Source organism: Oryzias melastigma, linkage group LG22 (assembly GCF_002922805.2).
Source record: "Oryzias melastigma strain HK-1 linkage group LG22, ASM292280v2, whole genome shotgun sequence".
In the NCBI taxonomy this organism is placed as follows: Eukaryota; Metazoa; Chordata; class Actinopteri; order Beloniformes; family Adrianichthyidae; genus Oryzias; species Oryzias melastigma.
The window spans coordinates 15,709,615-15,724,772 of record NC_050533.1 but is presented as its reverse complement, the minus strand read 5'-3'; the positions used below and the strand labels follow the sequence as shown (position 1 = coordinate 15,724,772).

Below are 15,158 nucleotides of genomic sequence, written 5' to 3'. Positions count from 1 at the left end.
ATTTTGACATTTTAACTTAAGAGAGAACCTGAAATATTCAATTCTTTAAAAGTTTAAAACTGGTTAACTCCCTGTTCTGATGTTAAAAAATAGGCCACTCAAAAGAGTTTAAGACCGGATGAAAATGGTGTTTTGATGTTTTTAACAATTTCTTGTGACGTTTTTTGTTAAGATTCATATAAAAAATAAGCTCAAACTTGGAACAGATGAAAAAAAAGCTGATTATGAAACATTTTATTTGTAATGTAAAAAATGCACTGGGTGGGCCACAAGATCCCTGCTGGGGAGATGGGGGAGATGTTGGGGGAGATGTTGGACTGCACTAAAAGTCCTGCCCACAACTTGCAGGGAAATTTTCAATAAACTGCTGCTGCTCTGCCCAAACTGTTTTCAAGAAAACGAAAATTTTGGATTTTGACTTTAAAAAACAGCATAATCATAATTAAAAGACCACATGGTGCGATTCAAAGCACTGGATGCAGTGGTGTAAGGCAGGCTGCACAGATTTTCTGTGGAATAAGCAATCACATCTGAATCGTATAGACTCACTTGGATATTGTGGATTACCAAGAGCACATTATTCATGTAGTTTTTACACTTTGGGGTACTTTTTATGGAATTTGGTGGTAGTGGGGGGCTTGTTCAAATAAAATAAGCTCTGCTTGTTTGTTTCCCTAGGCCAAATATAGGTTAAATGAGGGTTCTGTGGGTAAAATTCTGTTACAGCCCATCTAAATCTAATATCCTGTAAAAATCCACATTTAAACAAAGAAATAAAAACTGGAAAAAAAAAAACTTAATGGACAGAAAATTAGAATTAAATAAAAAAAGAAAAATACAGCCTCAGCAGGGCATAAACTAAACCACTGTTCTGCTACTACCGGTCCCAAATGCAGAGGGTAGTTTCAGGAAGAGCACTCAACATAAAACCTAAAAGACATTAAATTGATCAAAGGGGTCGAAAGATACATGCACAGAACTGATACAATGATACTATGGTTCTCTATGCTTTTTAGGGGGTTGGAGGGATGCGACAGCTCAAACTCTTATACTGTTTAGCTCTCCTAAAATACAGCCACTGACTTCCACACAAAGAGGTTTTGGACCCTTGGGTTAGATACTGTTCAGGGAGGAGTCATACCTGTTCCAACATCCATCTCAGAAAGACTTGGATAAGTCACTTTTCTGTGTTAAAGAATCGGACTGTTCTGCAGGGTCCTGATCCAAACCACCAGAACACATGAGATAAAACCGAGCAAAATAGGGGAACCAGGCCTTCCATTCACATCGGTGTCTGACCTCACAGACATCAATCACTTTTTTTTTTTAATCAACTTTTGAAGCTTGACAATTTAACGCAGATTTCTAGCTTTCATAGGGAATTGTTTGAGGTAGCCTAGCTGTTATCCAATCTTTTCTAAACACTTATTTATTTATGAAATTAGAAGTTTTAAGCAGCAAAGTTCTAAATCATAAAAGCAATCAGACAGGTTTCTCACACTTCTGCTTGTTTGCTTTGCTTGGCCCTGGGAACGGGAGTGACAGCATTGTTGAAACATCACTTTCTGATTTACCTGTGTGACGTCAGTGGAGTTTAAGTCTTGTAGTTCAACATCGGAGTTTCATTATTTCTTGATCTCTGAATCACTTGTTTTGTTTGTTTGTTTCACATTTTGTTTTTTTCTTTTTAACTCCAAGTAATCAGACGCCTATTTATTTCAAATGATAAGATTTCTATTTGGGCGGGAAAAAAAATCTTAAGATGATTCCAGGAGCGCCTGCGCTTTTTTTTCTCTATCGTTTTGATAAACTCTTCTTTTAGCCAGGAGACGGGTGAGACATGCTTCTCCATATTCAAAAAGGGAAAGGAAGATTTTGTTCTTGACACTGAAGAGTCTGTGAAACAGGGAGCCACGTTCATCTCTGCGCTGAACCGGTCTCAAGAAAAGGATTCAGTCTTGCCTCATGTTCACCTGTCTGTACAAGACCGAATACATCTGCCGCTTTGTCAGAAAGAAAGAATTTATGAATTACATCCTGGATTCTGTCTGTGAAAACCACCTAAAACTGGAACATAAACTAAGTAAGAACTCACATTTTACTTTCTCCTTTCAGAAGTTACAAACCCTACATGTTATACTTCCGTATTTAGCCCAGTGTAAAAACATGAAGTACCTCAACCATGTACATTTCACAAGTTGGTTGCTTGTTATAAAAGAAACCAATCTTTAGTTTTTTTCAAAACAAATGGACAATAGCATTAAAAATGGAAAAAAAGCTCAAAAATTTGTAAAAGTGAAAGACTCACTCCAACAAAAATAGTGTTTTTAACACGTTTTTTCAGCATTTTCTTTATAACAGAGGACATTTATAAATAATGTTGAGGTTAAAACTGTATTTCTTTATTAAAATCATGGCGACTCAGGAGCAAACAAACACTTCCTGCTTGGTTTAATTTCAATGAATCCATCGGAAGACAAATTGATCCACGTCCGTCTTCTTTTTCACTGCTATTTTTGTTGCACCGGTAATGTTAGATTGGTGGCGTGAGAGGCTGTAAGCTAGTAGGAAACATTGCAAACAAAAGGATGATGTGAAGGGTTACTCTGTACCAACAGTCTCGTCAACAACAAAGAGGTGAACTGCTGCTGCTCTGCAGAAACTATTTCCTTAAAAATGACAATTTTTCATTTTTTTTTTAATTTTGGCTAAAAACAGCATAATAATTTACTTTCAACTTAACATGTCGGGTAATAGTGAGAAACAACTTTCCCTTCTAGTCTTAGTTGCAGTGAATTATCTTCCTGGAATGCTTTTGTAACTCACATGCCTTACACATTCTAGTTGCAGTACCAGATGCTCCACCAGCCCTCACACATTTCACCAAATTTGACCCTTTTGAAAAAAAAAGGATGGACAGCCCTGCATTAAATCATTAAAATGTCTGTGTAAGGAACTGAACTCAGAAAAAATAAAAATAAAAACAGTTTCAAAGGGTTTCTTTTCTGTAGACTTCTAATAAAATATTGTATCTTTTTTTTGTTGTTATAGAAAACCAAATAAACTGATGAGGTTCTGGTTTCCAATTTAACTGCTGGGAGATACAAGTTCAGTTTAATGGTCACTGACACGATCGGTCAGTCCGATTCAACTGTTGTCACCGTCCGGGTCCTCACCCCTGATCAATCTGAGCGTGAGTATCAACCGAAAAAAATGACGTTTAGGATCCCTTTTGCTGAAAATCACCTTTACAACTAATTTAGTGCATGTTTTGTCTTGTTGCAGTATCTGTAGTAAGTATTACACAAAAGGTTTAGTTTAAGTAGTCACATGCCGTGGATTTACTTTTAGGATAGTTTAGTACTAATAAACAATGCCTAGTATTTCTAAACAACAAAAAAATCCTTTCTTTTGGGAACTGGAATGCAAGGTAGTTTCATGGGATCCAAACCTGTCACAGCATGCTCCGCTCATTCTTGTCAAATGCGTGACAAAACAGTCGTGCCATGAACAGGAGACGCCATAAACAGGTTTTGCAAAGGAATATATAGATATGGAAAAGTTTGCCTCTACTGGAGGGGCTGTTGTTGGATCACAACACTGTTTTTAAAGAAAATATCCAGAGGGAACAAATGTCCTTTCTTCACTCTAAAGCGGAAAAAATCTAAAAGTTTCATTTTTCTGTGGAAAAAAACTCTCATTTATGTAACAGGTTAAATTGACGTTTCAATTACGTTCTAATTCCTACTTTTTACAGTTATGTGTGTACATCTTAAAAAACAACAAATGCTTTAAAGGAAAAGAAAAACACCTTTGCATAAATAGTTTGTGAATCATCAACAAGCATAAAATCATTAACTGGAAGACGAGAGTCCAAGGATATAAAAAGTTAATATGTTAAGGGCACTTGTGCATTACTACTCTGTCGCTTTATGCATCTGTTTAAACTGCTAACTGCTAACTTTTTCATGGTTTTAAAACCAATCTTTTGGAAAGTATGTCTTGACCTCCAGCCTAACCCCGACCACAAGCAGAGCAGTGATATGCACTAAAGCACAAATACTTGTTAGCAGGACGTTTACATCATTTGTGGGTTGCTGGTCTACCAGTTCAGGGTGTTTTCTAAAGATTCATTAAGTGTATCTTCTTCAAAGTTATCTCAAGAACTAACTATTTCAAAGCTCTATTATCTAATATTGAGAGACTTAAAAATATAGAAACTTTAAAGTTTTTCTTTTGCATGCTCAAAGTATTAACCTTGTGCTCAAAATCGTTAATTTTCCCCTAAAACTCAACCAGTCATTAGGTACTAAATGTCGCCTTATTTATTCATTTAAAGAAGAACAAATTAAGAAATAGTATTTGAATAATACAGTGAGGAAAATAGGTATTTGAACACTCAGTGATTTTGCGAGTTGGTTAGCTGCATAAATACACCTGTCCACCCCATTGAATCAATAAGACTCAAATTACCAACATGGCCAAGACCAAAGAGCTGTCCAAAGACACCAGTGACAAAATTACTTCTGAGGCGGGGAAGGGCTACGGGGAAATTGCCAAGCAGCTTGGGGAAAAACGATCCACTGTTGGAGCAATTATTAGGAAATGGAAGAAGCCAAACATGACTGTCAATCTCTCTTGGACTGGGCCATTAACCAAGATCTCACCTTGTGGGGTCTCAAGGTTCCTAAGAAAGGTGAGGAATCAGCTCAGAACTACTCGGGAGGAGTTGGCCAACGACCTAAAAAGAGCTGGGACCGCCGTTTCCAAGGTTACTGTTGGACGCTATCATTTGAAGTCGTGCATGGTGCGGAACCTTCCCCTGCTTAAACAGCACGTGTCCAGGCCCGTCTTAAGTTTGACCATTTGGATGATCCAGAGGAATTATGGGAGAAAGTCATGAGGTCAGATGAGACCAAAATAGAACTTTTTGGTTGTAATTCTACTAACCATGTTTGGAGGAAGACTAAGGATGAATACCATCCCTACAGTGAAGCATGGAGGTGATAGAATCATGATATGGGGTGTTTCTCTGCACAGATGGTGACCGGTGGCTGTGTATTGTGAGATTTTGGGGAAAAACCTCCTTACCTCAGTACGACCATTAAAGATGGGTCGTGGCTGGTTCTTCCAACCTGACAATAACCCAAAGCACAACCTGGATAACCAAGGAGTGAAGCATGGAGTGGCCTAGCCGTTCTCCATGGAAACTGTTTTTTCTCCAGAAAAAAGCACTGCAACAGACTGGCGACCTGTCCAGGGTAAACCCCGCCTTCGCCCATCAGCAGCCGGGTTAGGCTCCGGCACCCCCGCGACCCCGAAAGGGCCAAAGCGGACAAGAAGATGAATGAAAAAACACTATTACATTCATCCATAATACATATATTTTCTCTTGTGGCACATAAGAAAAGAAAACACATAACATAGTCAGCTAATTTAAAATATTTATATATATATATTAAGTAGATGCAATCATTGCATGAAACCAAATAATGATATGGTTTGGCAGGTTCTTAACTCTCTGCTGCCCTCCTCTGGTTATTTCTGGCCTTTTCCAGCAGGTTTTATCCACAGGTTTCTAGTATGGGACTCTCTATTCACCATCATCTCCACTCACCCTCATTGTATTTTATATCACTTATCTTCTTCATCTTTTAGCCTGACTTTACCCTCAAATCATTATTTTTTCTCTCCATCAGACAGCCTCTTCCTCTTGTTCTCATGACAAAACAAATGAGTTGATCTTAGCATTTTAATATTTAACATTAATACCTTAACAAAACTTTTAGTTTTTAGAGCCTTGCCTTTTATCTGAGATAGATGCAGTTGAAACTACTACAATCGTACATCCAAACACACTCACACCTTGTGATATTTTAGAGCTGTCAATCAACCTATGACGCATATCTTTGGACTGTGGGAGGAAGCCGGAGTGCCCGGAGATAAACCACGCACGTACCGGAAGAAAACTCCACACAGAGAGATCCCAGCCAGGATTTGAACCAGGGTCTTCTCACTGAGGCTAAAGCACTGTGCAGGCCCCATCAGAATACATTTGAGACACAGAGCTGAATATTTTAATACACTTTACTAATTTGATAGGAAATAATTAAAGGTAGCCTTTCTGTTATTTATTCTCATCTAAACAGGACTTTATGTATTTTTGATGAGAATTTCTTAACAGCAAAGTTCTGACTCATACAGCAATCGTTTCTCACACTTCCACTTCTTTGTTTTGTTTACCTCAGGGAAAAATGGGAGTGGTGTTGTTGGAATACCATTTCCTGATCTTCCTGAAAGAAGTCAGTAATGCTTATGTCTTGATTTCCCAATGTCAGTTTTCAGTAATCTCTGAATGAGGTGTTGTTTTTTCCTTCATTTTGCCAAACTTTTGTTTTCTTTCAGAGACAGTGAAAGCTTTGTTTTCTGCGTGACCAGACTTATTCCAGTGGAGTTACTTGGGGAGGAAAAAAACCTTTTAAGATGATTCCAGGAGCCTCTCTTGCACTTATTTTTTTACTCGTTTTGGTAAACTCTTCTTTTAGCCAGGAGACAGGTGAGCTGTGCTTTTCCAAATTCAAAAAGGGAAAGGAAGGTTTTGTTCTCGACATCGAGGAGTCTGGGAAACACGGAGCCACGTTCATCTCTGCGCTGAACCGGTCTCAAGAAAAGGACTGTGTGGCCGCCTGCTGCAAGGAACCAAAGTGCAACCTGGCCTTCATGCAGAGAGGAGATGAGGAGAATCCGATTCAGCCTTGCGTCATGTTCAATTGTCTGTACAAGACCGAATACGTCTGCCGCTTTGTGAGAGAGCAGGGATTTAGTATTTACATCCTGGATTCTGTGTATGAAAAACATCTAAAACTGGAAAATGAACAAAGTAAGAACTCACATTTAACTTCCTCTGTTCAGCAGTTTTGAACCGTTCATGTTTGACTTCCAGATTGACCCACTTACATGTTGTAAAAGAATACCTGTTTGTAGGTTTTTAGACAAAATGTACAACAGCACTAAATATAAAGTGAAACTTAAAATCCTTTCTTTGTTTTTAGAGTTAATAATAAAAAAAAATCTCTTTCATTAAAAAATTGTGCTCTCTAACTTTTCTTTCTGTAAAAAGACAACATTCTCAGTTGCAGTGAATTATCTTTCTGGAATACTTTAGTACCTCTGACATGAATTACTCATTCTTGTTGCAGTACCAGATGCTCCACCAGTTGCCAACGGTGGACCCGATATTGTGGTCCAGCCAAATGAAACAGTGGCACTGAATGGCAACCAGAGCAAAGACGACAAAGGAATTGTCACTTATTTGTGGGAAATGGTCTCTCCATATCCTTTTGCTGTCATAGAGGTGAGGAAAACAATACAGGCTTGACATTAAACCCGGCATGTCCAAAGTCTGGCGGCTGGGAAACATAAGGCTCATGTTTACATTTTTACGAGCCCACACTCCACTGTCATAAAATTAATATATGTGGCCACAGCACTTTTTAACCACGGCCATTTCTTGATTGTGATTGGCTGAATTATGTTACAAACATCGTAAACCTGAGGTTGCAACTAAGAATTGAAGTTGGTGCTAAAGTATTGTCTTACTGTGAAACAGTTTTGTACTTGTAGTAAGAAATTTGTGTGTCTGTAAAAATGTTTTGTATATGTGGAAAAAAGTGTCCCATCTTTAAGAGTTTCACCGCGTCTAACGGTTGGGGCTGAATAGTCGCTTTATGTCACGTGACGTGTTAAAACAGACGGATGTGGTAGTTTTCCAAAATAAAAATCCTCCCAGAATCAGAAAATACATAAAATGGAAAGTTGGCGAATGTCTTTTTTTTTTTTTTTGTCTTCAGCCTGATACCAAGTGGTCCATAGACCGGTACTAGTCCTTGGGCCTGGGGTTGGGGACCACTGTTCAACATTTTTGAAATAAGATGAAATGGAAGAACATGCCATGAGAATTCCCTGAAACTAGCCATGATCTGGAGTTTTTTTTTCCAGTTGCGATGTTGTAATCAAATAAATCAATTAACAATATTTTGAGTATTTTCAATCATTTCAGCTTGTCTCCTTTGTGAGTGTTGAGCAAAGAAACTTTTTTTTTTCTTTGTCTTTGTTCTCCTAGCATGAATATCATCAGATCTGAAGGTCCAAGCAGCACATCAATTAGGTGACAGTAAAGGGCTGCTGATTGGTTGATTTGTTGAGAAGCAAAATAATTGAACTCGTAACTTGAGTCTTGTCACTGTATCACCTCACCAAATATAGCCCTCTTTGCAAAAAGGTTAGATAGCCCTGCATTAAATCATCAAAGGGTTGTTTAAAAAACTAAACAGAGAAAGAAAGAAAAAAGATCATTTTCTGTAGGCTTCTAATACAACATTGTATCTTTTTTGTTGTTGTAGACCACCAGAAATGCTGACCAGGTTCTGGTTTCCAATTTAACTGCTGGGAGATACAAGTTCAATTTAACGGTCACTGACACAATCGGTCAGTCCGATTCAACTGTTGTTACCGTCCTGGTCCTCACCCCTGATCAATCTGAGCGTGAGTATCAAGTTAAAAAATGTCGTTGCTGAAAATCCTTGCTAATGCTATTATGATGTAGGTTTTTGTCTCGTTGCTGTCTCTGTTATATTAGAGAAAGGGTTTAGTTTATTCAGTTACTTGACATGGATTTACTGTTAGGGTTACTGTAGGTACAAATAGATCACGCTGTTTCTAAAGGAAAAAAAAGTTTGTTCCTTTTTTGGGGAATAGATGATGGGGCAGTTCCATGGGATACAAACCTGTCATGACATGTTCAGCTCATTCCTGTCAAACCTGAAAACAGTGAAGATGTGAAAAGAGGATGACATAAACAGGTTTTGCAAAGAAAACTGGAAACTCTAAGATATGGAAACTTTAGTTTCCTATGGAAGGACTGCATTTGGTTGACAACGTAGGTCCATCATCCATCTTTCTCCGCTCATGTAGGCTGCAGTTTAAGCAATGATGCTCAGACTTCCTTCTTCCCACCGACCTCCTTCAGTACCTCTCGTTACACCAAGCCGTTGTCAAGTCAGCAAAGAGATGTAGTCTCTCCAAGATGTTCAGGGTCTTCCCCTGGGCCACCGCCCAGTGGATCATGCCCAGAACATCTCCCTAAGGAGGCGTCCAAGAGGCATCCAGAGATACAGAGCCCAGAAAGCCCTCAGTGAGGCTCCCTGGACCCCATACTGACCCCAAGGCTGAACACAAATTAACAAAATAAAAACAATTCTTATATCATTTCAAACTCATAAGATGGCACCTACATTAAGAAATAGTATTTGAATGATACAGACTCCCTATTGTTTTATGTTTAAATGCAAATATTACATTTTCTGTCGAAATATCAGGGTAATGTTATTTTACAAAATGTCTTGTGTGTTTTATAGATCGTTGTTTGGTTCCAAAGAAAGTCGGGCGATGTCGTGGATCTTTCCCTCGGTGGTACTATAACGCTGCCTCTCAAAGATGTGAGAAGTTTTTATTTGGAGGCTGCAGGGGTAACCAGAACAATTATCTAACTGAGGAGGAGTGCATCACGGTCTGCAATGGCACAGGTACCCCAAAAACCAAGCTTCTACTTTGAAATGTCATAAATAATTTAAGCCTGAGCTCGTTCTGTCAAAATTTATTGAATTCCAGAATAACTGACATGAATTTTAATGTTTAAAAAAATTGTTACTTTTTTTTCTTTAACAACATGAGAATATCTCATCGCAAAAATCTTTAAGCATCATATCTGCTTTGATTAGTCTTAAATCTATCCAGCAAATTTCCTAAAAAACATATACATTTTTTATTTATTTTATATATTATATTTTATTTTCTTTCTAATTTCAGAGGAAAGAAACATCTCTGAGCCACAAGGTTAGTTGTTTTTGATTGCCTTAAAGTTTTATAAAGATTGAGTAGCTAATATAAAGATCTGTGAGTCATGTCCTGCTGTTTGCAAACAGTTAAACCAAAAACTGGAAAATGTGCACATTTATACTATATGATTATATTTCAGTTTGAAACCATTTATCATATACAGTTTAGCAAAAAGCCACATGTGACATCACCTTCAGTATTGTTTGATTAAAATAAAACATCAAAACCTTATTTAAACAGCCTCTAAAGCTTTAAGAAAATAAGTTTCTTGACTTTTATAGATGCTTTAATGTTGATTTCTGATAAATACTTGAATCAAATCATATGTGGTTAATTAAAAAAGACAATTGATGCTTCTGAATCATTTTGTTCGACATTCCGTTGAAGCTACACTGGTCTTCAGCTTCATGCTCTGTATTTAATATCTGTATTTTTTTTTTTCACGTTTATCAGTCACTGGAGAAAAGTGTGGAGCTCCTTGCGATCCAGAGAACTTAACTTGCACCAATGGCTGCTGTTCAGATCAAGAACGTGACTCAATCCCACCGTGTTCAGATGGCTCAGATGAAGAGAACTGTACTGTCATTTTCCCATTGATTAAACCGATTAGAAGCTTTAATACTTTAAGAAATCCAAGGAACGAATTTAAAGGTAACAACTACATTTTAACCAAATGTTTGGTAATGTCGTATAATGTAATATTTTGTTGTCTTCACGAATCTTTATCCCATAAATCAAACATGTATCACAGCACTGAAGGTCCTCGGGGTTATCTGCATCCTCGTCCTCCTCGCAGTGGTGGGGTACTTCCTCGTGAAGAAGAGGATTTCTCGACGTTTTCCTGTGCTGGTTATACACAACACTATGGCTGCCGCAGACGGGAACAGAGACTCTGCAGTCTACAATAGTACCACAAATCTCATCTGACCTGCTCATTTTACCATCATCCTCTTTTTTTTTTAACAAATCTGACACAAAAATGTTTGGAAGAGAAACTTAAATATGTTACTGTAGGGTAGAACGACTTCAATCTTTTTTTTTCTTGGCATTTCAAATGTGTCAGAGGTCAATCGTTTAATCTCTAGTTAATTTTAGACTGATCAGTATGGGAGTTTGGATTGTTAATTTTTTGGTAAACTCAGGGATTTTTTTCGGATTCTAAGGTGTATCATTCTTGTGTATGTACTGGTTTTTATTTGTTTTTTATCACTTGAATTTTAACGTTTTTAAATGTTCTTTTTTACGTGGACACGTTAATGTATAATACAATTTATGAATAGTTTTATCAGAGTTTGAAAAACTTATTTTTGGTGAAAAATTATGTTATATAACAAATAACCAATATGGTTCAATATCAATTAATCTTAATTTTCAATAACAAATACAAAATAATTTCTTTATTTTTTGTCTAATGTGTGTGTATTTAAAAATATAAATGTAATATTTGATGTGGGTAAAGAGGTAATTTTGTTACTTTTTTGTTGTACCTGTTTTGAACCGGTTGTGTTTTGTGAATCAAGGCAGTTTTGTAAATAAAAAAATGAGTTTATCATGACTGTTAATTTGCCACACTCCGTGAGCAATAACACCAAGCTTTGTTTATTTGGCTAAAACTAATATAAGTAGTGACCTGAGGAAATTAGAACTGTCCTTAAGACTGATATACAACAAATAGTTCAGTTTTAAATGTACATGATCATAAAACTGATGATGAACAAAGGGGATAATCTATCAAAGGAGAGCCGTTCGCTGATCTGAGAATATGATTAAGAATTGTGGACTTTTTCTGAAAGGAGAAATAAAATATTGCCAAACAGTTTTAAGTTTTATAGTTTACCAACAAGTCAAGGAAAAAGTGAAAAGTAGACAGTTTATTTTGAAAGCTTTAGGGTATGATTTTTATTTTTAAATGTTTTCGGCGCATCAAGCAAAGCAAAGACTACCAGACCTGTCTGGATATGCTGCATGGAAACTGTATTTTCTCCAGAAATAACACCACTACATTCATCTACATACTTTTTTCTTTTGGGGCTTAAGAAAAGAAAACACAAAACATAGTCAGCTAAATTAAGATTTTTTTTCTTTAGTAAGAAAATGCAATCCATGCATGAAACCAAATAATTAGATGGTTTGGCAGTTTCTTCTCCATCTGTTGCCCTCCTCTGGTTATTTCTACCATTACTGTCTTCTTGCTTTTTCCTGTAGGTTTTATGCACACGTGTGCAGAGTTACTGGTGTGGAACTCACTATTTGCCCTTAACACATCTCCTCATACCCTCATTGTATTTAAGAGTGGTTTTTACCACCCCATACCTTCCGGTCCATCAGCCAACCTCTAGTAATACAAAGACACAGTTTAAGGACGGATTACTGACCTTGACCAAATTTTATGTCACTTGTCTTTTATGTCACACTTGGATCATTCTTATTCTTCCATCAGGCAGCCTCTTCCTCTTGTCCTCATGACAAAAAAGTCAGTTAATAACAGGTATTCAAAGATTCATCCCCACATTTGAGCAATAATCAAAATCAAATCAAAAACTATAATTTTCATTTTGTGAACAGGAATAATAAACAAGGCGGGGGGGTTGCCCTCTACATCCACAACAGTCTTAATCACAAAGTTTTGGAGACGATGTCTGGCTGTATAGATGATGTCATGCAATATATTTCAATAGAGATTAACATGGAGAAACAGAGTAACGTCATTGTCAGCTGCGTGTATCGAGCCCCGGCATCAAACATGGAAACATTCCGTACACTATTGAAAACATGTTCCCCAATATTTCAAAAAAAAAGGTAATATTTCTATGTGGGGATTTTAATATAGATCTGTTAAACCCAAACAAACACGCCGTGACAGATGATTCCATCCATAAAATGTACGGTTTAAACTTATATCCATTAATCAATAAACCAACTAGAATAACAACAAATAGTGCCACCTTGATTGATAACATATTCACAAACTGCCTAGAAAACAGAATATAAAGTGGATTGCTGATGACTGACATCAGTGACCACCTTCTGGTATTTTCAAACTATGAATGCGTTTGTAGAGAAACAAAAGAAAAACAGCAGGTGGTTTATAAAGGAAAACTAACAGAGGAGTCAATAAATGCATTTAAATCAGAACTACAAGCACAAACTTGGAAAACTCTGTACGAATGTAATGCTGTCAATGCAGCTTAAGACAAATGTATGCAGGATTTTACCTCACTACATGACAAAAACTGCCCAATTACTAAATCCTGTAGTAAGAAGCAATATGACAATAATCAGTGGATGACAAAGAGACTGATTAATGCATGCAAAAAAAAGAACGGTTTATACAAACAATTTGTAAAAGACAGAACTGTTGAAGCCGAACAGCGATATAAAAAATATAAAAACAAACTAACCAGTTATGAGAACATGCAAAAAAGACTACTATACAAAAATAAAATAAATAAATAAATCGAATACTAAAGGAATCTGGGAAGTATTGAACAGTGTTATTAGAAAACACAAAGAGAAAACAAATTATCTACTCTTTAGTCAGTAGAAACGAAATATGCAACAATATTCAGGACATGACAAAGGAATTTAACAAATATTTTGTAAAAATAGGACCAAAGTTAGCCGATGAAATAAATCATACAAATGAATCTGTAAAGGTAACAGTTTAACACCACATAAAGAGAAATCCAAACTCCATCTATTTGAGACCAGTGGAAGCAAAAGAAATTCTAGAAATCGTCAAACAAGTCAAAAACAAAACATCTACAGACTGTAATGGAATTAATATGACAGTAGCTAAAAAGGTCATTGTTGACCCGCTAACCTACATCTGCAATTTATCCTTTCAAACAGGCAGGTTTCCAGAGAAAATGAAAATAGCTAAAGTAATTCCATTATACAAATCAGGAGACAAACATCAACTCACGAATTACAGACCAGTGTCCGTACTCTACCAATTTTCAAAAATACTGGAAAAAGTATTCCACACAAGGCTGGAAAATTTTGTTGAAAAACGTAAGCTAATGTCTGATGATCAATACGGTTTCAGAAAAAACAGATCAACTTCCATGGCAATAACGCAGTAAAAAAGTTGGAGCGATATGGAATACGAGGACTAACATTAAATTGGTTAAACAGTTACATTAAAAACAGGCAGCAGTTCATACAACTGGATCATTTTAAATCATCCCTGCTAAGTTTAAACTGTGGAGTTCCTCAAGGATCAATATTAGGTACTAAGCTTTTCATACTATATATAAATGACATCCATATTGTATCAAGCACATTTAAATACATCTTATATGCTAATGACACAAGTATAGTGAGCACAGAGAAAAAATCTCAAAGAAGTTATAAAAACTGTAAATACAGAATGAAGGAAACTAAAACAATGGTTTGATATAAAGAAACTCTCACTCAATGTCAACAAAACCAAATACATGATTTTTGGAAATTTTCACATCCCTGCAGATTTAGAAATCAAAGTTGTTATAGACAATCATGTGATAGAAAGAGTAACTGAAATCGAGTTCCTCAGAGTCATCATGGACCACAAAATAAACTGGAAACCACAAATAAAGCAAGTCAGAACCAAAATGGCCAAAGGCATCGCAGTGTTGGGAAAACGCGTCATTCACTCACTTGCAAAGAATGCTTACTAATTTATTCATCAATAATATTTCCATATTTACAGTACAGTGTTGAAGTTCGGGGAAATACAAAACAAATTTACAATCTTTGTACATATTACAGAAAAAAGCTATTTGAATAATTCATAGTGTGGATTATGGGACTCATACGGACTCACTGTTTTTAAAGTCTGGTTTATTAAAACTATGGGAAATAGTGAAACTGAAAACAGCCCTCATGATGTTTAAACCCAGAAACAACTTACTCCCATTAAACATACAACAGATGTTCAAGGACAGAGATGGAGGTTATGATTTAAGAAAACAGCTGAATTTCAAAAAACAATGTACTCGTACAACAAAAAAGAAAATGTGCCAAATCGTTTTGTGGATTTATGGAACTAATTGAAAAAAGGTTAAAAACAAAGCAAAAGTTTACATCTATTTAAAAAAAACATACAAACTGTCTCTGCTGAATCTCTACAAGGACCGACATGATCACTATAAACACAAATGTCATTGTACATACGTTTTAATCAAAAGGAAATTTGTAGTGTTTTTAGAGAAAAAAAAAACGTAAATAGACAAGGTAACAAAAAAATGTTGTAGAAAGGGGTGGGAATTTTCTTCCAC

General features: G+C 36.4%; 1 protein-coding gene across 2 annotated transcripts in view; it reads left to right on the top strand.

Moving 5' to 3' along the window:
• Window positions 1–5,954: 5,954 nt before the first annotated feature.
• The window catches only part of LOC112141147 (kunitz-type protease inhibitor 1), a 19,311-nt gene continuing 10,107 nt past the window's right edge, over window positions 5,955–15,158 (top strand). Inside the window, exons 1-7 of one of the 2 annotated variants that reach the window (XM_024264323.2) lie at window positions 5,963–6,880; window positions 7,200–7,354; window positions 8,403–8,544; window positions 9,417–9,584; window positions 9,868–9,894; window positions 10,351–10,548; window positions 10,649–11,230. In XM_024264323.2, coding sequence (XP_024120091.1) covers window positions 6,484–6,880; window positions 7,200–7,354; window positions 8,403–8,544; window positions 9,417–9,584; window positions 9,868–9,894; window positions 10,351–10,548; window positions 10,649–10,824 — 1,263 coding nt within the window. In that variant the 5' untranslated portion in view covers window positions 5,963–6,483 and the 3' untranslated portion in view covers window positions 10,825–11,230. Of the gene's footprint in view, window positions 6,881–7,199; window positions 7,355–8,402; window positions 8,545–9,416; window positions 9,585–9,867; window positions 9,895–10,350; window positions 10,549–10,648; window positions 11,231–15,158 lie in introns of those variants that run through there. The other variant, XM_024264257.2, reaches the window with a different exon arrangement.